Below are 24097 nucleotides of genomic sequence, written 5' to 3' on the forward strand. Positions count from 1 at the left end.
AAGAAAATAAGCAACCCAAACTTATTAATTCGCTCGCTCCTTCTAAAAAAAACAAAGATACTCCCGTGCTCTCTGAAAAAAAGTAAAATTAACTGGTGAGGAAGGTCGGCTGCCAGGAAGGCAAGCAGCGCTGCAAGTTTGTTGCCAACCGGCTTCGTCCTATCCTATGGCCTATGGGTGCTCCACCTGACGCTGCTACCGGAAGACAGGAAGGCGAGCGCTAAGCCAGCCTCCCCCAAAACCCTAGGGTGCCCCGCCCCCACATCTTCAAGTGCCCAAAGATATTATTCTAGTTCAGGTTACGGCTACCAAAAGAGGATATGGGTTACCATAAGAACACCGAGTTGGGTTACCTATCTACTGGCCAACTTCGTGCCAAAACTAGTGAGGCAGGCAAACGCTTGGAATGCCAACAGAGGCCGCCAATAGTCCACTGGAAAACGTCATTTTTTTTCAAAATTTCTGAACTGAAGGGTTACAGTCCCGTTATGCTGAATACCCCATCGCAAACCAGTGCCAGCTGGAGCAACTAGTTGGAAGTTCTCAGCAGAAGCTGCCTTGACCCGACCATCTAAATAATTTAGCCTGTCTGCATGTATGAATGGTATAATCGATCAGATGGCCGAGTTGGTCTAAGGCGCCAGATTAAGGTTCTGGTCCGAAAGGGCGTGGGTTCAAATCCCACTCTGGTCAATTTTTTGTCAGCTTTTTTGCTACCAAAAAATAAGAAACTCGTGCCATCTTTCATTTATGTAGAACCAACAACTCGGGTTGCTGAATTTCTCTGCGGCTCGTGGATCTATTGTGAGAGGGCACAGAAAACTGCAACGTATATTTCAGCCCACTTGGTTTTCATAATCTGGATTCATATGATACTCGTTCAACTTCAAAACTGTTGCCTCACACTAGATCCACTGCTTGTGAAATCCGACCCACTGTTTAAAGCCTTAGCCCCTCATCTGGTGGTTGTTGTCATAAACCACGAACTTCGATCCCATGTAGTCACACCTACAAACAAAGATCACATACTGATATATCATTGCGGTGAACCTTTCTTTCAACAAAACAAACCAATCAGAAATTCAGAATAGATGACCAAGCTGAGTAATGCACATTTATGTGACAATCTGAATTGGTTGAGAGCTAAATGCAACAAGATATCTGACTATATGTCCCTCATTAGGCTGACAAATGTAGATCATGTAGTTTATCAAGAGGAGACACAGTCGGCAACTGTTTACAACGTTTATGAACATGTTACATGAATATAGTAACAGTTGAAATGCAATATTGAAACAAACTCATTTCTAGAATAGTTCATCGATGTCATGGTGTAAAAGTCGCAAATGGGACAACCAAGATATGGAAATACTAGCAAAATGGAAACAAAACACATGCTTTCTGGCACAAGCACAACAAACCATGCATTTATTGGAACTGAAGAGTGACAAAATATTTGAAACCAAAATTTAACGAACAATTAGCATTTGAGCCTGACTTTAGCTTTCCAAAACATGAATGGCTTCCTCTAGAAGTCTAGATGGATCATCAGAACTAGTACTGATGACATTCCATGTGAAATCCATACCTGGAGCTTGGAGCTGCCAACCTACTAGGCAACAAAGCGACCCAATAACAAAATAGCTACTTAGTAAGCATACAATTACAAACTTTCATGAGTCCAATTATTTGTGCCTTTCTACTAACTGTTTTGCTACCAGGTTTTCTATAGTGGATTTGTAAGACATGATATCAGAAAGGTCTATGAACCTAAAAAGGTAGGAACTAAGATCTTGTTCCATACCACTGAAAAGATCTGCTGCTCAATAGTATCGTTGTATCTCCCTTGCTACAATTCAATTTTTGTGTACAAAAAATAGAAGCTAAACATACTTGTTACTAATGAGATAGAAAAGTAGGTATCAACATGACATAGTATTGTTGCTAATGATCACACTAGAAAAATACCGGCTGATTCCCTAGGTCTGAAACTGTATCTTCAAAAACTGCTTGAGGTTTCGAAGTTTGAACACTGAAACATCGCATATCAGTCATAGAGCATGAACATTGTGAAAGTTCATAGTGTTGCGTTCTGCATGTTATTGATCAGATAAGATAACCGCAGACATGATTACCTTGTGTAAAGCCCCAAAGATACATGTAGACAAAAATGATAAAAATATGGATCCGAGCATGCCAAACAATACACAGTTCCAAAATCCCACAAATTGTTAGACTTTGTCATTTTTGTGTAGCCCATAATCCAAAGTATTTCTCATTGATATTTTGCAAAACGAGGCATCCTTGACTACATCTTGATTTTTTTCCAGACTTTTCTGGAACTTCTAAATACCATTTTCGAAATTTTCAAAATCAAGGGCTCAGCGTAGCCCAAGCTAACATTTGATTTTTTCCATTGGAATGCACATGCACTGAAAGTAGAGCTCTACACTGGAGTAGGGATAAATGGAACTGAAAGTAGTAAATTAGAATGCAAAGTTAAATCGCATTGTAAATTTGCACTTCTGGTTTGTTTTAACTCCATGGCGAGTCGCATCTGAAAGACAATCAAGTTGGTTGTTGGAATCACCAATTTTAGTAGGATTTGCCCGCAGCATCTACAAAATGATGATCTCGAGTAATTTTACTGTCCTGATTACCAAAATTAGTGTAGAAACTTGTTTGGATCTGTAACTTGGTAGATATGTTGTGTTACACATTTGGGACGGGGGGGGGGGGGACGAATTTGGATCACAACATCACATGTTGCATGGTTGCGTCATCCTGATTCTGAACAGCTTGTTTCATGTGAGCTGCTTTGTGGTACCCTCAAATGAATAAGAACCCTTCATTTTTATTCATCCATCGGCCTACATCAATTCATACTGGAGCCAGAGACATGACAAGTAGAATTCGTACTGTTGGCAAATTTCGGCACCGCACAAAAAGGTCGTAGACGGGCCTCGGCCCAAGAGCCCCAGAGAATCCAACTATGGGCTGTCATCCGAAAAAAAATAGAGTAGGTTCTATGAGTATGTCTAACAGACTCCTTATATTTTTGCCACTTAAAACGCGAGTAGAGGATCCTGTATACAGTTTTCACCGGCCGAAAACTCGTCCGAGCTAGCAGACCCCGTATCCCCACCCCGTAATATTCTGTTTTACGGGGTGGGGATACGGGGTCTGCTAGCTCGGACGAGTTTCCAACCCCTCAAAACAGGGTTTTTGACAAAATAGATATTAGAACCAACACAACATTCACATTGAATAAAAGTTTTAAACCACACAATAATCATCATAATTATTACAATAATGTTTTTCGAAACTGTCAACAAATGTTCTAATAGAAGAATTAAACAAATAACAAATGTTCCCACAATCAAACAATGAAGATAAATATTTCACACATACAACAATAGGAAATGAATGTAAAAACTCATTGGCCATGCAACTGCCAATGGTGATCAATCAAATCTTGGGTGAGCTGGTGATGAGTCTCGGCATTTTCAATGCCCCGATGCGCTGCAAGAAAAGGTTCAATCCGATGAGGGTTCTGCTGGGGCTGCACTCGGGTGCAAACATTGTCATAGAAACATGGCAAATTCAAGCCTCTCTCATCTTCAATGATCATGTTGTGAAGAATCACACAACATGTCATGATATCAACAAGAGTTTCCTTGTCCCAAAATCTTACAGGACCCCGGATAATAGCAAACTTTGCTTGCAAGACACCAAAAGCTCTCTCAATGTCCTTGCGGCATGCCTCTTGATTTTTGGTGAAGCAAGCTTCCTTTCTTGTCAAGGCCTTGTCCTTTTTCTCTTTTATGGACTTGACAAGAGTTTCATAGTTAGGGTAAATACCATATGTGAGATAGTACCCCATGGTGTACTCATTGTTCATAACTTCGTAGTTACAAGTTGGAGCTTCACCCTTAACTAGTCTTGCAAACAAAGGGGATCTATTCAAGACGTTGATGTCGTTGAGTGTCCCCGGCAGTCCAAAAAAAGCATGCCAAATCCATAAGTCTTGCGAGACCACAGCTTCAAGAACAATTGGTAGCATCACGGTTTTTGCCACAATACATTCCATGCCATGATTTTGGACAATTTTTCCATGTCCAATGCATGCAATCCAAACTACCAAGCATCCCCGGCCACCCCCTCTTTTCATTGATCTCCATGAGTCTTTTTGTATCTTCCCCATTTGGAGCTCGGAGATACGTCTCACCATACAACTTGATCACCATCTTGGCAAACATACGCACGCAATCCGTGGTTGTTTGTACACCACTACGAAGGTACTCACCGGTATAATCTGCTGGGATACTGTATGCAATCACCCTCATGGCGGCAGATATTTTCTGATATGGGCTAAATCCCATGACTTGGGCAACGTTCCTCCTTTGCTTGAAGTAATTGCAATTTACCTTGCAATCTTTGACGATTCTCTTGAACAAAGTCCTACGCATTCGATACCTTCTACGGAAGAGGCGGGGAGGATAGGTCGGTACCTCGACAAAATAATCTTGCATCAGCTGTTCGTGGCCGAGTACGTGGTTCCGCGGAATGCACATACACCCCATAGTGGATCCTTTCCTCTGATCCAGCAGCTTGGCGCGGTCCTCCATGTACTTCATGCCGAACATGAGCAGCATCATCTCCGTGTCGTCGTCGTTGAGCAGCTCGTCGAGGTCCGAATCGTCAGAATCCGACGAGGACCAATCGGTCGACGAATCCTCCAAATCCACCATATGCACATCCTCCGAAGCCATCTACCACGGTGAAGCATAGATCAACCTCCAAACACGGCCATTGTACCGGCGAAATCGAAGAGGAACGCGACGGAATACTCACCGGCGAAAACGGCGGAGAAGACCGCGGCGGGGGTGCGGCGGCGCGCGCGGATCTTCGGGGGGGTGCGGCGGGCGTGGACACAGCGCGGTGCGGCTGAGGGGGCCGGATCTGAAGGTTTCCGGCGGCGGCGCGCGGGTGACTATGGCGGCGGCGCGGGGGAAAATGGGTGGGGAGACTGAAATGTCCGCACGCGTTGGCTGAAATGGGATACTTGTTTCGCCCTCTATTCCCGCTCCCACCCTGCCGCCCCGTAATCGAAACCGGGAAAAATCGACGCGGGGGTCATTTTTTCGGGGCATGCTAGACGGCCAGGTAGAGCCCAAACCCATATTTCGACGGTTATTATACGGGTTTGGCCCTTTTAAGGGGTCTGTTAGACATGCTCTAACCCTCGCTTCCTTCTTCCGCAAACCAAGCCCAGCTGCGTTATGCCGCCGCCGATGCTCAAGTCCGGAGCCCCGCCGCCTCGGCCCCTCCCGCCGGCAGGCTCCTTCGCAAGATCAGCACCTACCCGCCGCCACCGTCCTCCTATCCCAATCCTAGGCACGTCCCGGTGATGCCGTAAGATTGGATTTCCTGAACCTAGGGTCAAGCGGGCTTTGCAGTTCACTAAACGGCAAGAGCAACAGGTTAGTCCATACCGACACACAAGCGGGAGAAGGAACTGTATTTAGTTTGTTGCTGATGCAATGTGGGTTCGTTCTTCTTTACATGTGTTTTGAAGTTTATGGTTCCTTTCTGTATTGCACTTCCGTATCATTCATTGTTAACTATTTTCATGTTAAATGGCCATGTATTATGCTCTGAAAATAATGTCCTCATAGTTTGTGGCCCAATAAACAACTACCGATGCATTCATCTTTCACCATGGGAAACTATTGACAGAAATGCATGAGGTGATTTATTGCTCTCTATAATCTCTATACAAGGCATGCTCACTATGCTTGGTTATGTGAATGATTCCTGGCAGTTACTATCGACAACGATGCATGGTCAACTGAAAGCTGAAGACTTGCCCTATAGACGACATGAACATTAACTGCATCTACGGAGCACCGAAGAGCATCAACACGCATGATCTAGATGCTTCCTATTCTTTCAAGTAGCTTCTTGATGTTTCCAGGTGCAACGAGATGTAGCGATCAAAACTCAGTGTTTGTAGCTTTGGTGATTCTCCAACTTCTCATGCTTTGTGTTTCAGATAGATGCATCCGTAGCAGGGTTGAAGAAAATGATTCTTGGATATCAGCCGACCTACTGGCCGCATCCCACAGGATCTGTAGGCGGAGGAGTGCACGGTAGAGACGTAGAGTCGAAAGCAGAGGCAGATGCGTGGGGTGTAGAGTTCATCGGCGTCGTAGGCGGCAACGCCGGCGTCAAGCACGGGACCGGCGACTGTGTTCTTTTTACTGAAAGGGTACAGTTACGGGCTTCTGGGCCTAATCTTTGTCACCATGGATACCCACACGTATTAACCGTTGGATCGGTTTATACTTATGCAGTGCCTAGCACAAGTAGAAGGTACCGTAAAAACGCACGTTTCATATACAGTGCCCCCTATTTATGCTTGATTTCAGTGTGCACATTCTTGCAATTGTGTTACTAGGCACTATTTGAGAGCAATCCTTGATGTTTTTGAAACCTGCTGCTCTGCTGCATAATCTCAAAACTGCCTGGCCTTCTCAACTTACATGCACAATTTCATCTTCCTCCTGCCCATTCTCTTGGTAGTTGGTATTACTTGTTGTTGCACTCCAATTCACATGTTTGTAGCTGCCCTTTCTTGCCTTTTCTCCAACTCCACACTTTACGGGACTCCAGGTTTCTCTCGCTTTACCAAGTAAGTACAAAGATCATGACTCCAAGTGAAAAAAGTGGACAATGGAGATTTTAAACTAGATATCCGTTCTAAATATGATGGTTTTGAATGGATTTTGATTTCATTGTATGGTGCGGCGCAGGATGATCCCATTCACATGTTCGGGTCGGGAGCTGTCCCAGCAGCATGCCGTGTTTTTTTCAATAAAACTTTTAGTTAATAGAAAGTAATCAACATAGTGCTAAAAAAAAGGACCTATTAAAAAATTTAGGCCATGAATGCATCGGGCGCGGACAAACCGGTCAGTCGCGCCGCTGGGCTAGGGCTTTCCCCATTTCTTGTCCGCAGAGACATAAACGTTCACTTATTTTCGTTTACGTCGGGATACGAAAATGGTCAGTTTTTAGCGGTTGCCTGTTTGGGTTTGGAGCTGCCCGCATGCTGTATATTTTTCAATAATACTAGTTTTAATTAATAGAAAGTAATTTGCATAGTGCGCAAAAATGACTTATGATTACAAAACTTATGCCTTGAATGGGTCGGCGCGGACAAGTCAGTCAGTTTACTTCAGGCCGCTGGGCTAGGTTTTTTCCCATTTCTTGTTCGCACAGATGTAAACGGTTATTTTATATCCGTTTGCGTAGGGCCGCTGGAGATGCCTTCATACTAGGCACAACTATCTTGGCCACCCCATGTAGCTTTGCAGTCGTAGTGGGTGCATCTATCACACAAAGTTCGTGGATGCGGGCACGCGGCCAACCTACTTTCTGGACGCCGGCCTCCCGGGCCGACCACACCGGCCCAACGTCAACCTCCCACGCCGACCACACCGGCCCTGTGCCGGCCTCCCGTTCCAGCTTCACACCAACCTCCTGCAGGGATGACACCTGCCCCGCGCCAGCTGTTCCGGCTTGACGTTAGCCCAACATCCTCCACCTCCGATGTCACGTCTCCCGTGGCGGTCGACTGGCGCACCCAGGGCGATGCCACGCCACCTAGGAGATAGAACGGTCGTAAGCTCAGAAACCACGAATAATAGTTGTTAATAATAGTTGTTATGTTGTAATTCAAATTAATAAAGGATACTGACTTTTGACGAGCAGTGAGACGCATCGCCAAGAGGAGGGGAGCCTGCAGTTAGGGACGCCTGTGGGTGCGCGGAGGGGGGGGGGGCGAAGCCCCCGTGGTACGGATTATTATCTCCACCTATAAAAACATCTTGTAAGCCACTGAGTATGGTTTATCGCTCCTTTGGAAAATCCACAGTGTTGTGTAAACAATCTCGATATGGGGAAGTTTCGCTGCAGGAGCTCGTGGTTTTTTCTCTCTTTGTTGGAGAGGATTTTCCACGTTAAAATCTTGTGTCCCATGCGTGTGGTTTATTCGTTCTTTGTTCTTTTGGTTGTCGCGTTTATAAGAAATGATATCAGAGACCGTGTTTTAATCTAGGGTTTGTGACATGTCATCCTTGAAGTTTGCTCTACCGCAACTAGATTACAACACATGGTTTTCTTTATGACGTGATGGATTCCGCAAGAAAGATGCAAGACATGGACCAAGGAAGAAAAGCGGAAGGATCTTAAGCCTTTATCTTTGATTCAACTTTATCTATCCAATAATATTTTGCAGAAAGTGTTGCTAGAGAAATCTGCAGCATCCTTGTGGTTGAAATTAGAATCGATCTACACGTCAAAAGATTTAACTAATTAAATGCAGTGAAGATAAAGTTATTCTCGCACAAACTGCATGAAGGTGATGAATCACCATTGAACTTTAGGGAGATCATTTCTGACATCGAGGTAAAATATGAAGACGAATGACCTATTTCAGTCATATTCATATCCTATTTTTTAGTCCATGATATAACCAAATTCCCGCCAGTAGTCCATTGAAGAAACGTGATTTCCAATTTTTTCGAACTGAAGGATCGCAGTCATCTCTCGTTATGCTGAACTCGCCATCGCTCACCAGTGCCAGCTGGAGCAACTAATTGGAAGTTCCTCACGGAATCAGCCTTAGCCCGGCCATGAATATTGAAATATTGTCATTGCAAAGGAAAATGTAAAAATGATCAGATTGCCGAGTTTGTCTAAGGCGATAGATTAAAGTTCTGGTCCGAATGGGCGTGGGTTCAAATCAGATTTTTTGCTTCAAGAAAGAAAGAACTCATGCGATCGTGTTTTTTCATGTGGAACCAACACCTCGGGTTTGCTGAAGTTATCTTCTTTTTTTCGAAATGGCGGTATACCCCGGTTTCTGCATCATGATGATGCACACAGTCTTTTATTAGAAAACAAGATTCCAAACAGTGTCGTTTACAAAACATCCATCACCGACGATCGATCCAACAATCAACCATCGAAAAGAACTAAGGAACACATACTAAGACTACACATCAACATAGCCTTCTAGTATGTCGCCAACCAGCCTGGCATAAGATATCCTGAGCGACCATCAGGAGCCGTGTGCATCCAGAAGCCATGGCATCCCACTGCCCCTCCGGAGAGAGTAGGCCCCAAAGCTGGACCCAGTAGGAGACCATATGGATAACCTGCAAAAAAATGAAAAGTTTTTTTGTTAAAAATTATATCATTTCTGACCCACCAAATAGACCAACATAAAGCAGAAACCCCAATCCGGATGAAAGCTTTAGATTGTCTATCTACTTCGTTTAACCAATTACCTGCGACTCGTGGATATATTGTGAGAGGACATAGAAAACTGCAATGTATTTTCTCAGCCCACTTGGTTTTCATAAGCTGCATTCATATGGTACTCGTCCAACTTCAAAACTGTTGCCTTACACTAGATCCAGTGATCCACTGCTTGTGAAATCTGACCCACTGCTTAAAACCTTAGTCACCTTATCTGGTGGTTGTTCTCATGAACCACAAGCTTCGATCCCATGTAGGCACATCTACAAACAATGATCACGGTGAACCTTTCTTCCAACAGAACAAACCAATCAGAAATTCAGAATAGATGACCAAGCTGAGAATTGCACATTTATGTGACAATATGAGTTGATTAAGAGCTAAATGCAACAAGATATCTGACTATATGTCCCTCATTAGGCAGACAAATGTAGACAATGTAGTTTATCAAAAGGAGACACCGTCGGTGACCGTTTACAACACTTATAAACATGTTAGATAATTAATAACAGTTGAAATGCAATGTTCAAACAAACTCATTTGCTGAATGGTTCATGGATGTCAGGATGTAAAAAGTGCAAATGGGACAACCAAGAGATGGAAATACTAGCAACATGGAAAAGAAAACACATGCTTTTTGGCACAAGCAAAACAAACCATGTATTTATTGGAACTGAAAACTGACAAAATATTTGAAACCAAAATTTAATGAGCTATTAGCATTTGATCCTGAATTTATCTTTCCATGTGAAATCCACATAGATCATCAGAACTAGTACTGATGATGAATTCCATGTGAAATCCATGCCTGAACCTTGGAGCTGCCAAGCTACTAGGCAACACAAAGCAACCCAATAACAAAAAGCTACTTAGTAAGCATACAATTACAAACTTACATGTGTCCAACTATTTGCGTCTTTCTATCAAATGTTTTGTTAAGCATATTACCAGGTTTTCTATAGTGGATTCGTACGACATGATATCAGAAAGGTCCGTGAACCTAAAAAGGTAGGAACTAAGATCTTGTTCTGCTCAATATCTCTGTATCTCCCTTGCTAAAATTCAGTTTTTATCTACAAAAAATAGAAGCTAAACATACTTGTGACTTGTCAGATAGAAAGTATGTCTCAGTATGACATATTTCTGTTGCTAATGATCACACCAGAAAAATACCGGCTGACTCCCTAGGTTTGATACTATATCTTCAAAAAGTGCTTGAAGTTTCGAAGTTTAAACACTGAAACATCGCACATCATTCATAGAACATGAACATTGTGAAAGTTCATAGCGTTGCATCCTGCTTGTTATTGCTCAGATAAGATAATCGCATACATGATTACCTTGTGTAAAGCCGCCAAGATACATGTAGAAAAAAATGATAAAAATGTGGATCCGAGCATGCCGAACAATACACAGTTCCAAAATCCCAAAATTTGTTAGACCATTTTTGTGTAGCCCATAATGCAAAGTATTTCACATTGATATTTTGCACAACAATGCATCATTGACTACATCTTGTTTTTTTCCAGACATTTTTGGAACTTCTCGATACCATTTTCGAATTTTTCAAATGAAGGGCTCAGTGTAGACCAAGCTAACATTTGAATTTTTTTTCCATTGCAATGCACATGCGCTGAAAGTAGAGCTCTACACGGGAGTAGGGATAATAGAACTGAAAGTAGTAAATAATTAGAATGCGAAGTTAACTCATATTGTAAAAGTGCACTTCTGATTTATTTTAACTCCCAGGTCAAAAAATTTGTTTTAACTCCATGGCAAGTGGCCTTTGAAAAGCCAATCAAGTCCGTTAGTGGAATCACCAATTTCAGTAGGATTTACCCGCAGCATCTACAAAATGATGATCTCGGGTAATTGTACTGTGAGTGTTTTGACAGTGAACTAATTAGTTTCAGTTAGTAGTTACTTACATCTCCCTCAGCCGACTGGCCCAGCTGCTTAATTAGACCTCGACGGGTCAGATGGACCAAGTTCCAAAATATAAACCCTGCCTTCCGGCCTCGGTTCATTATACTGTACGGAGTACATGCCAAAAATGAACCACCGTTCGTAGCCCATAGCGTTGGCAGGACTTGCAGTAGCCACTGGTGACGAGAACGGACGGTGGCTCCTCAGGCCGCTCGGGAAGAAGAAGGAAAGAGGCCAATCGGAAACAAGTATGGCCAATACTAGCGCGATGCATGGCCGGTATGAACGGGACGGTGGCCGTCTACGAGCACCAAAGGCGCTTGACGCGCTCGCGTGGCCCGTTCGGAGTCCACATGCTCCCGCGCGTGATATCGTCACCGGCGAGCAGTATGTGCTGCACTCCAATGTTAGGACGATAGCTGCCGTTGCTTTGGCAATAACAGCTTCTTTTTTAGCATGCTCTATGTAGGAAGCAGGAACTGTGTTTATTACATTCTAAACATGAGAACGAGCTAGATCTAACTCTCATCAGGCCACACTACTACAGACTTTTTTTTTTTTGAGGAAAACCACGCGTCCTTCATATAGCAAAATAGAGTACATCACACGCAGTACAGAAGATCCCAGAAACACCCAGGTGTTCCAGAAAAAAAGCAAAGAGAACCCTAGAAAACAGAAAATTAAAAATAAGCCCTTCTAGGTCCCTGCACAGAGCACCAACATTGCTCGCCACCAACCGCCGTCGTTGCCGAAGCCCCGCCGGAAGGAAGGAAGACGAGCTTCCGCCGCACCCAGAAGATCAGTCGAACACCATCGCGGACCACGCCGCTTTGTGAGCCGATTGTGCGACTCGCCGGAGAACGGCAGAGCCAAGTCGTTGGGGCTCGTCGGCCGAGCTGAGCTCGTGCTCACCGGATCCCGAATCGGTCGCCTTCAGTCGACGAAGAAGACGAAGGAGAGCCGATTCGCCAGCCGCTTGCCACCGCCGAAGAACTGAAACGCCTGACCTTCTGAGAACCGCCGCCGCCGCCATCCCAGATGCAGGCGACACGCGCCGGCCGCAGAGCTCCTGTACAAATCCACCCGGCCATCCGCCGACGCTGGAGGAGGCGCCGCCGCGATGCAGACGCGGCCGGAGGAACAAAAGATCCCAGTGGGTTGTCGCCGCCGCCGCCACACCGGCAACCCCAGGAAGACCTGCAGCTTTCAGATCCGCCGCCGACCAAGTCGGGGAGGAATCGAAAGCACACTTATTCTTCGCCGCCGGCGCCAGCAGAGCAGAGTCGTCAGACGGCCGGAAACCTACACTACAAAGACCAAAGTCTATACATGGTCCGCGCGCGTGGCTCCGGCGACCCCTCCCCCACCAACGGAGAAAGGCCGTCAGGGGAGAGAGGGCACCGGAGACCAGCGCCGGAAGAGTTGGTCGCCCTCCTGGTCGTCTTATCCGCAGGGAGAGGAGGAGAGAGACAGACGGCTTGTGGTTCACTACTACAGACTAAGGTCACACCATGAAGGGTACAATCAAACACACCGCTACGTACTCATGCAGTGATCACGTAGTTCGATACTGTTCAGTTTCGTATTGTTAGTAGACCATGCCATAACAGATATACCTTTGAATCTGACAATCAACTGAAGGCTGGGTGGTTAGGAGGGTAGTTCTACCTCCAGCCCAACAGAGTTTAAACTTCAGGTTTGACATATGTGTGTCTCATAAAGACGGAATATTCATTCAGTCGGAGGCTGTGTTCCCGTCGACATCGAGACACATGTGGTGACTTCGTCTAATTTTAAGATCCAATCCGCCGGCTCAGTCTTCCGGAGGTGCTCATAGGGGTAGGGTGTGCGTGTGTGCGTTTATAGGGGTGAGTGTATGCGCATGTATGTGAGCGCTTGCGTTTGTACTATGTTTCTAAAAAAAAGATATACCCTTGAATCTGCTCCAACTGAAAAATATCTTTGAACTCAAACTTTACTAGCCTTACTCGCATGAGTTTCAGAAATTTGTGAAGTTTGTTGGCAGAAAATGCGAGGGGTAAGCAGGAGGGAGCTAGCACAGTCAATGGGTTCAAATTACACCAATGATATCTTACTAATCTAATTGAGAGTAACTAATTATCTCTTGCAATTATGCAGCGATGCCTGCATAAATATTTGGAGGAGTGACACTAACGATTTCCCCTTATTTCGACCATAGGTGGCACTCGATGCGGAGGCCGGGACTTCGTCCTCTTTTCGGAAAAAGAGGTGGAATGACCATATGGCTCAACATGATTTCATAAGAGGAAGGACTCAGTGCATGGGTTTAGTGGAGAGGTTCTTAGCAAAATAGATCAAGTAGTGTAAATAAAGACCTTACTTTGTAGGACCACTTATCACAAGTATTGGCAATTAAGCATACGTAGAAATAAAAAATGGACGATACAATAATCTAATCATCTGCAAAGAGGAGCTACTACTAGGGTAGGTATTTACATTGTTGGTTTGTGATGTGGTTACATTCTCTAGATGCAGGCACTAATGTAGAATCATCTACCGTTGCACAGCTATGCTTCGTTTGTGGTCATCTCTACAGCGTGTGGTTCATCGAAACCTCTTTACGGAGGTGTGTATATGGTTGGAGGATACGGCAAGAGGTATTTTTCTTAGCATGGGTAGCAGCGTGATGTACGGATTCGCCCGCCTACCACATAGTTGAGCTTTTAGTCATTTGCTTCACTGTTGTCGAGACTTTTGAATTCCGTTCGATGTGTTATAACTCGATCTTTTCGGCCATGTGCATCCTAGTTATGCAGAGGCCGGGTGTAATATTATTTAAGTACATATGGGGTTCTACATGCAAGGTTCTTTTGGATGAGTCAATTGAAATGAAGGGCTCATGACAATGAGCATGATGGTGAGGGTGATCATTCAATTTTCTTTCTCTAAAATGCAACTTCTTCTCTCTTTCAACACTCATGAAAGCGATATCCAAACTATCGGATAAGTCGGAATAATCTCATATGGAGGGACAATGAGTACATATTCATTGGACCATCTTGATATAAAAGGAGCATAAAAGGGCTAAATACAACCGTCATAACGACTTTTAGGATAAACTTTAAAAAGTGGTCGAAATAAAATGGCCCCTCCTTAGGACTGTTCATGTAGACGAATCTTGCATTGCATATCGAAATTCATGATATGGTTGGCTCAACCATCTCATATGAGAGGTAAACGAGTATGTTTATTGGAGCTCCACTGGTACTAATGATGCTTATGCGAACTTAGAAACTTCTGGTGGAAATATAGTGTTGGCCTCTTTATATACTCATGCAAAAGCATATGACAATATATTGGGAAGGAATATAAAAAGTCTAACGAACAACAGTAATAACGAGACTTGGGGGAACATTAGAAACTTTTTGTGGAAATGATTGTTTTCTCTCTTCAAATGCTGGTGTTAAAGTATCACTATTGTACAGACGATATACAAGTTCTTGATATGATTAGAACCATCAAATAGAGAGGGGTAAATGGTTAAATTGATTGGATCTTTTGGCTTAGATGATATAAAAGTAACATAAATGAGAGAACAATAATGATGATACTCACATTTAGGTCAATGTTACAATTTTTTGATAGAAAGGTAATGTTTCAGATCTTTAGGTGCTCATGTCGAAACGTCTTCTAGTGTACATGTGGTATCTGACTTCCTGATCTGATTTATCACTACCATCTCGTACAAATAGGTAAATGAGCATATTTATCAGACAATCTTTAGCTAGTATGATATAAAGCAACCATAAAAGGGCTAACGACAATCACCATAATGACGTTTAGGTATACGTTATAAACTTTTGGTGGAAAGTAGTGTTTCCTTTCTATAAACGCATAAGCATCTTGTCTTGTACATCCCACATTTCGCTTCTTTGTATGATATCATGCATCTTGTCGTGTACACCCTAGATATTGCTTCTTGGTATTGATCGAACGTATTTGGCCGATATGATATAAAGGAATCTTTAAAGGGATAACGGCAATGATCATAATGACATTTAGGTACATGTTAGAAACTTTCGGTGGAAATACAATGTTTCCTTTCTTTAAATGTTTATCCAGAAGCATCTTACAGTGTACACGCCATATCTAGCCTTATGATCTGTTCCGACGCAACCATCTCATATGGGGTAATGTGGATGTAAACAACTATACATTGATTGGAAAGTCTTTTGTTGAAACGATATAACATGAAAGTAAAAGGGCTAACAACAATGTTCATAGTGACATTTAGGTGAGTGTCATAAATTGTTGAGGGAAATAAACGATTTCTCTCTTTGGATGTTCGTGTAGAACCATCTGGCGTTGTACATGCCAATGTCATATTAATTTATTGATCTAATTTGGAACAGCCATCTTGTATGGAGGATTAAGTGAATGTATTGTTGATTTGTTGTAAAGGCTCGGATGGTCGATAAGTATATAACGTGTCGTAACCTTGGAAAAATTGATCTACATCTAGAACTTGAAGCACATACGGCCGCAGGCCAAGTTTCCATGCACAGACAGAGGAAGCCCACGCTGAAAGGAAAACAAAGCAACCGGACGCGCGAGTCGGAAAAAATAACAAGCCAACCAGAAGCCTCATGCGCATGACAATGCAAGCCTGGTGTGAGGACTGAGGCCAACGTGAAAGTCCGCACCTGATTGAGAGTTGAAACTCTCCCCGCGCCGGCCGGGGCGCTCCTCCGTTTCTCGTCTCTTTCGCGTCCGGTGCTCACCCTTGCGGGTGCTAACCTTGTGTTAGGTTTCCATTAATTTCCCTCAAGTTACGTCGCCACCATCCGATAAGGATCCATGCACGCCACATCGGCAGCTTCGTCTTTAACTGGCCAGCACCAGCGGCTGCTTACATACACTCGACGAAATAAACAAACCATATCGAAGGATCAAGAGGTAGGAGTGGACAAAAACTAGTGCGAGGAGAAGGACGTGCGCACGGAGTCACACTGGCATAGCCGACGAGTCCTTGCCTACTCACCCGTCGCCCGCTGTCTCGCCGACGCGACCGATGGACCTGGCACGGTACGCCGCTTGCCACCGGCAGTGGATCGCCGGACAGGAGGCGGGCCTCGCCGAGCTCGTGGCGGCGGCGGCCAGCGCCGCCGCCGGGCGCACCACGGACGAGGAGCTGAGCGCGGTGGTGGAGAGGTGCATGCGCGGGTACGAGGAGTACGCCACCAGCCGGCGCGCGATGGCGCGGGAGGACGGCGCGGCCTTCTTCGCCCCGCCGTGGTGCACGGCGTTCGAGAACGCCGTGCTCTGGCTCGGGGGCTGCCGGCCGTCGCTGACCGTCCGGCTCCTCTACTCCCTCTCCGGCGAAGGCATGGAGGCGCACATCGAGGAGCTCGTCGGCGGCCGTGGCCGCGGCCGCGGCGAGGGAACGGGCATGGGGCTCCTCGGGATCACGCCCGCGCAGCTGGACCAGATCAACGACCTCCACAACCGGACGCTGCGGGAGGAAGGTTTGCTGACGGATCGGCTGGCGACTCTGCAGGAGGACATCGCCGACCGGCCGCTGCTCCCGATCATCCGGGAGCGCGAGCGCGCCGCAGCGGCAGCAGCGGCGGCATTAGCAGCCCGCCACGGGGGCGCTAACAGCAACGGCCTGCCGGGGCGGCTCGAGGCAGGGGGGTCGTTCGGAGGAGTGGACGCCGAGGTGGACGCGGCGATGGAGAGCTACAGAGCCGGGCTGGCCAAGCTCCTGGAGGAAGCGGATGAGCTGCGCCTGTCGACTGCCAGGGCGCTTGCCACGCAGATCCTGACGCCGCGGCAGGCGGTGGAGATGCTGGTGGCGGGCAAGCAGCTGCACCTGTCGGTGCGCGACTGGAGCCGCCGGCAGGAGCGCGAGCAGAACGCGCGCCTGCCGCGCGCATCGACGAGCACCTCCTCCGGCGCAAACCCGTGACAGACAGGCTCGCCATTCCTCGCCTGGCTGCTCGATCTGCCGATTCAAGTGTACATACTCTGAATAATTTGTCTACTAGTATCGTGGTTTCTGGCATTGTATAACCTGTACAAACTGCATGCGTGTTATCGAAGTATACATATATAGCTAGCATCTATCTATAACTAGTTCCATGAGTTCTTGCATGTCTGAGCTGTGAGTCCAGGCCGTTCTCACTTCGGTAGATCCATGTTTCCATTTCTGTGGGAGGAGAGCGCCGGCTGTGGAGCTGGCGCGCCGGCTCTGTCAGAATCGGACCAGCGCCGGCGATGGCGCTCATCGTCGCGTGCTGGCATGGGGCGGACGGACGGGAGGTTTCTCGCCGCTCTGTTACCCATCGCTTTCGCCGTCGGCCGCGCACCGGTGGCAGGAGGGGCGAGCCTCAGCCAGGTCCGCATGGTCCGTCCTGTCTCGCGTGGCGGTCGCGGCGTCACTTGGTTTGGTCGCGTGCGGCGTGTAGGCCGGTGCATGGGCGAGGGAGCCGCGCGTGCTTGCATGCCGGACGCGTGGCCTGTGGCGCAGGAGGTCTATTTAACTCCAAGCGGGGACTGGTCGAGCGCGGGTAGACAGCAACCCAGCGTTTTTAAAGGCAACTTCACCTACAGGAGCTATATCTACCATTCACCTAGTGCTTTGAGATTGGTGAGCCTTTTGACATTTATCTAATATAAAACCAATAATTGAAACATGAGTGAAAATTTTATGAAACTAAATTGATACATGGAAAATATTGTGAAACATTTTGACAGAAAAGTGAAACTGCTGACGTCACCGCTGACATCACTTCGATATGTTTCACAAAAATATCGTGTTTCAATTATGTTTCAGTTAAGTTTCAGTTTGGTTTCATAATTTTGTGAGTGAACTGAGTTAGCACATGGGTGACATCATGGATGACGTCACTGCTGTAGGTACCGTTCACTGTAAAAAGAGGTTTTCGGGGTAGACAGTCGACACCCCTGCCGGCGCGCTTCGTGCTGACCGAGTGCCAAAAAAATCTCTCCAGTTCTATACCTTTATTTAAAGAAATCAGAAAAGTATTTTTATAAGTTTTAGAAAAATTATAACAAAACGTTCTGGATATTTCCAATGATGTATCCTAGAAAACTCTAAAATTTATCAGATTTACATTTTTATGCAGCTCAGAATTTAAAGAATTCAGCATTACAGTTTTGCATGCTTGTACGATACATCATCGACTACGTCTAGAACTATCTTAGAAAATTTGGAAATGTGTAGAAATGATTTCTGCTCAGAGCCAAGGAGACTTTTCGTGAAAATTAGTTAGGATTACTTTCGGTTGAACCCAATCTTGGATCCAAGATATAGTAAACGGTAATAGTTTGTAAAACTATTGAAAACTGCTACATTTGAACATGTCATTGTAGCAAAAGAGCAACATGTGTAACAAATCACCATATCTGTATGCAACATTTCCTCCCATGGTATGTAAAAGGCAACTATAAAAATGTTGCAATATTTTCGAAAATGCTCTTGTTGCAAAAAAAACAACATCATATGAAACAAATCCTCATTGATTGTAGCAAATCCTCGAGAAAATTTAGCGCACATATCTAGCATATGGCACGTCCCAATAACAATTGAAGCATCAACATAATATTTGCAGCAGATCCTAAAAATGCTATAACATACTGCTCATCGATTTTTATCAGCACAAGCATGAACTTGTATCAAAAATTGAAACACCATCCGCAACATCAACAAATCTTATAAATTATGTACCTCTCCCGTCAAAAATTATAATTCCGACCTCACCATCGCCAGTGAGATCAGATCCTCGACGGTGCAAAGATCGGGCCACCTCGAACCCATAGCATCTTGGTCCACTGTCTGTCCCGATTGAAATAGTGGGGGTTTCTCGCATCGAGCTCCCATGTATGTGTCCATGACAACTTGATTTACGAATCCACGCAACGTTCACTATGATTAGCTTAATTCTCAGTCAGTTCACATTTGAAACGAAAATTCCAATTGCAATTACCATGCACATCAAATATTCCTTGTAGCCATTTTCCATCTAGAAAAAATGAGATGGAAAAATCTCAGTTTTAACTAGTGTACTTTAAATAAAATCATTTGCAACCATAGTGTAAATGAAAATAAAAACCATGGTGCGACTTGAAAAAAAAACTCAGAAAAATACTTTAGTTGCAACCATAATGCAACTTAAAAATAAAATCAGAATCTCTACGTCAATGTGTATCGGCGGAGTTTATTGAGCTCTTAACTAATACGCATTCGAACGAGAATTAACAAAATTGTCAATTTATCCGTTCATTCTTTGTGTACCGGCATAGTGTACCAAGGATGGAATAATTCATTAGGCACAAATGATTTTTTTTGTATATGTTAGCAATATACCTCCGTATATTCATGCATCTGGTTTTTTCTGAAAAGGATGGAATATATACATCTGGTATACGTTGTATTCGATCCGAGTCTGGTCCCGTACCATTTAAGGCACGTTTGGTTTAGGTGGCTTGAAGGCTCGAACTCGAATAATGTAATACCATGATAATGCACGGCAAAATGTGTGGATCAATCTTTCTAACGGGTAGTAGAGATAGTTAAAAAAAAAAAAACGGGTAGTAGAGATATGAGTTGACCATGTACAATACCTCTCCGTATTGGGCATAGAGTTACGCTACCCAATACAGAGATACCTACTTGTATTGCTACAATGGGTTTTTTCATCTATATAACACGTACCCAAAGCTTCGAATAGGGCTATCGTTTCCGCCAATATACTCGACATTGTATCAGAGCCTCATCTTCCACCGATGTCTAGCATTCACCACGACAAGAAAAACCTAGCCGATTCCGATCAACACATCAAAAACCCCACCAATCTCCTCTCTGACCGAAGCATTGAAGGACCTGCCAATCCCTCCCGATCAAAGCCAAAAGAACCAAATCGCTCTCCCTTCTAGATCCTACCACCCGAAAACCCCAAGAAAACCATACCGAAACCCAACAATCCACCCTCATAGCATCTTCAAGATCGAGCTCTTCCCTAGTGGCGACCCTTTGTGCACCGCCCACGGACAAACTCACGAGGATGAACTTCCTATACTGGCAGGCATAGATTCTGCCCTCCCTTCGCAACACTAAGGTCATGGATTTGCTTGATGGATCCGATCGTGCGCCTACTGAAACCTGGAGCTACCCAATTGAGACAAGACCAAGACGGACAAAAATATGGCCTATTCAACCTAGCTGTCTCGTGACAAACAGGCCCTCAACTTCCTCAACAAATCTCTAACGCCTGATATCCTTTGGCGGGACCCTTGGATTTGGGCATGCGGCTGAGATAATGGGAGTCATCACCAACCTCTACTACTCCCAGTCCAAGGCTCGTGCCAGTGAGATGGAACTCGCTGCGCGTTTCAGACGAGTTCCCGCTACAAACAAAGCACTTTGTTTGATTGGCTGGGTTGCATCAGTTGGTACCAAGTGCCACTTTGTTTGGTTGCTCGCATGCTTTTTCTAGTCTCACTTATATGGCAACATGGTGACCTTACCTCACCTATCATAAGCATGATCGCACGTAGACACCATCATGGCACCGTCGTTCACAAGCTTCGGCACGTCGGCGATCACGAAGGCAGACACCACCATGGCACCGCCGGTCACGCCGGTCAAAATCATCACCACGTCGCCGACCACAAAGACGAACACCACCATGACACCTTCGGTCACACCGGTCACAAGCATGGGCACGTCGCCGACCACGAAGATGAAGACCACCATGGCACCGTCGTTCACGCCGGTCACACTCATCACCACGTCGCCGACTACGAAGACGAAGACCACCATGACGCCGCCGGTCACAAGCACCACCATGTCGCCGACCACAAAGACAAACACCACCATGACACCGCTGTTCACGCCCGTCACAAGCATCACCATGTCGTCGACCACGAAGACGAAGACCACCATGACACCGCCGGTCACGCCGGTCACAAGCATCACCACGTCCCCGACCATGAAGACAAACTCCACCATGACACCGCCGTTCACGCTCGTCACAAGCATAGCCATGTCACCGACAACGAAGCTGAATACCACCATGACATCGTCGGTCACACCGGTTACAAGCATCACTACGTCGCCGATCACAATGACGAACATCACCATGCCGCCACCACCATGAATTATCACCTCTCAGTTCTCACATATCATCATCATGTCGCCGTCCATGAAAATAGCAAGCGAGAAGTTAAGGAAGAGTATTCCAAACTATACTCACATGCGTACACATTACAGTGTACTAGCGAGTCATTAATTTATCTGTGTATGTACACCGAAACAATAACCTATCAATATGAAGTCATGTGGAATGGTGAGACAAACCTTCTCCTCAAAGGAAATTTTAAACGGTTGAACGTATACGACGAATTTAGCAAAATTCGCTTAAAACTCCATATACGAAATTGACGATTTACGACTGACGAAACACGAAACCGATTGTGGGAGTTGATTCATATCATCGACACTCATCTTTTTCGTGTATAACTTATTTTGATTCAGAATATGTTTGTGTTGATTTGAAGAGAGGTTGTGTGGACTAGTATAAGGGAGAGTGAGCGTAAGCAAGAGCAGGTTCAGCGGTTGCATCCATCAATCCAAAAAGTAGCGACAACGGGATAGGCCGGCTGGAAACTGCCGATTCGGATGTTCCTCCAGGGCTTGTCCCGAGAGTGATTTGAGAACCGGTTAGGCCACAACGCGGAGGTCTTACGGGCAACCAAACGGATCGTTTTGTTTCTCTACCCATGTAAAAAAGACTCGCCGAAGCTACCAAATGCGCCCCAAAAAAATGAACATGCCCATCTAACCGTCACCCATTTTATCTCCAAGATGAAAGGGTTCGACTCCAAGTCCGCAGCGTCTGGCAAGAAAATCGATGATAATGAGATGAAGGGCTACATCCTCAATGGCATTGACGGTGACTATAATCCGTTTGTCGCCTCTATAAATGAGGTGTCCGGAACAACTCTCATGGATATGTGCTCGCAGCTCATGGCTTTTGACTACCATCACCGGATGCCCACCAAGACAGCGCAAACCGGGCAGACCTCCTTCACCTCCTCGGCCAACGCTGCCACTCGCGGTGGCTATGTCAAGCAAGCGGGGCGTGATCGCCAGGACGGACGCCAAGACCGAACAGTGCAATAGGATCAACAATTTGAACCGAACATCAGCAGCAGTGGTCCAAAGGTCTATGTTCTATCCTTCTGCTGGGAACCTCCCGACAGAGGCATGGCAAATCACCGGATCAGAGCAGAGGCCAGCTCAATTACAAGAGGGACGCGCATCGATCGGTACATCTGAAGTGCAAAGCACATTGGTGGATAGTGAATTCAGAGTGCTACGTGTTTGGCCTAGGCACCGCCGGCGCGTGCGTCCGCGGCGGCGGCGAGTCACCTCCCTGCCACGCCCACACGATGTCGCCCAGCGACGGCTTCAGCTCCTGCTTGTAGAAGTCCCTGAACTCCAGCGAGTCGCCGCCCGTCTTCCTCATCTCCACCACGTGCACTGACGGCGCCACCTCAAAGATCTCCGCCTCCAATGCCAGCGCCCCGTTCCGGCCGTCCTGGCTCCCCTCCAGCTCGACCCTCCCCTTGTCCTTGTTCAGCTTCAAGCTGAACCTCCCCGCCTCCGCGATCTTCCCCAGCTTGGAGACGATCGTCGTCATGGTCTCCTTGGTTGAGAACCGGGCCTCCGACCTGTGCTCCGGGACGTCGAACATCTTGGCCAGGTCCAGCACGTTCGACCTCGAGATGATGTCGAAGGCGTTCATGCTCGTGGGCCTCACTCGGATGGTTGGCGACGACGCGATCGCCTTGGACCTTTTCCGTTTCCGGGCGCCCTCGTGTTCGTCGTGATGGGGTTCGGCTTCGTTGCCGAGGAACACGGCGGGTTCCCTCGTGACGAGGGGCTTGTCGTCAAGGGGGCAGGGGTCTTTCCGGAACCAGGTCCTGGCCATGAGCTTGGTGACGGTGATCCGTGTCTTGGGGTTCGGGTCGAGCAGCCGGGCGAGGATCTTGCGCGCGTCCACGGAGAACCACGCGGGGCACTTGTAGTCGCTGCGCGCGATCTTCTGGTACAGGCGCACGAGGTTGGTGTCTTTGAAAGGGAGGTAGCCGGCGAGGAGCACGAAGAGGATCACGCCGGACGACCAGATGTCCGCCTTTGCGCCGTCGTAGCCACCCTTCTGGATCACCTCGGGAGCGACGTACGCCGGCGTGCCGCACGTAGTGTGCAAGAGCCCGTCCCCGCGGAGGCGTGAGGCGCCGTCGGAAAGCGCGCTGAGCCCGAAGTCGGAGACCTTGAGGTTGCCGTGCGCGTCGAGGAGGAGGTTCTCGGGCTTGAGGTCGCGGTGGTACACGCCGCGGCTGTGGCAGAACTCCACCGCCGTGATCAGCTGCTGGAAGTAGCGGCGCGCCACGGGCTCCGTGAAGCGCGTGCTCCGGGCGAGATGCGCGAGGAGCTCGCCGCCGCTCGCGTACTCCATAACGAAGTAGATCCTGGAGCGCGTGGCCATCACCTCGTGCAGGCGGACGACGTTTGGGTGACGAATCCGCCGCATCACGTCCACCTCGCGCTTCACCTGCTCCATCGTGCCGGACCTGCGCACGCCCTCCTTGTCGAACACCTTGATTGCCACGGCCTCGCCGGTGGAAACGTTATGGGCCTTGTAAACCTTGGCGAAGCTGCCACGTCCTAGAAGGCGTCCGAGCCTGTACCTGCCCATGATCACTTGGGGATCTTTGGTCTTCTCCATGGCGATGGCAATGGGAAGAAATTAAAGTGGTGCTTTAAGTGATCATG

At 46.6% G+C, this 24097-nt stretch overlaps 2 protein-coding genes and 2 non-coding genes across 4 annotated transcripts; 3 read left to right on the forward strand and 1 right to left on the reverse strand.

Moving 5' to 3' along the window:
• Positions 1–612: 612 nt before the first annotated feature.
• TRNAL-AAG lies at positions 613–693 on the forward strand. Its single transcript has one exon. It is a non-coding gene; the product is annotated as a tRNA-Leu (tRNA).
• A 15613-nt stretch (positions 694–16306) lies between these two features.
• Positions 16307–17203, forward strand: LOC124660139 (protein DOG1-like 3). Its single transcript, XM_047197929.1, has one exon. The coding sequence runs from the start codon at positions 16307–16309 to the stop codon at positions 17201–17203; it is 897 nt and encodes a 298-aa protein (XP_047053885.1).
• A 4959-nt stretch (positions 17204–22162) lies between these two features.
• Positions 22163–22298, forward strand: LOC124668798. Its single transcript, XR_006991879.1, has one exon. It is a non-coding gene; the product is annotated as a small nucleolar RNA Z247 (small nucleolar RNA).
• Positions 22299–22634: 336 nt separating this feature from the next.
• LOC124663134 (CBL-interacting protein kinase 30-like) lies at positions 22635–24062 on the reverse strand (the record flags this gene model as incomplete). The annotated part of the gene is made up of 1 exon (XM_047200873.1): positions 22635–24062. A coding segment is annotated over one exon (1428 nt), but the record flags the coding sequence as incomplete, so codon positions are not given.
• Between the last annotated feature and the right edge of the window lie 35 nt (positions 24063–24097).

This window comes from Lolium rigidum, chromosome 6, assembly GCF_022539505.1.
Source record: "Lolium rigidum isolate FL_2022 chromosome 6, APGP_CSIRO_Lrig_0.1, whole genome shotgun sequence".
NCBI lineage: Eukaryota > Viridiplantae > Streptophyta > Magnoliopsida > Poales > Poaceae > Lolium > Lolium rigidum.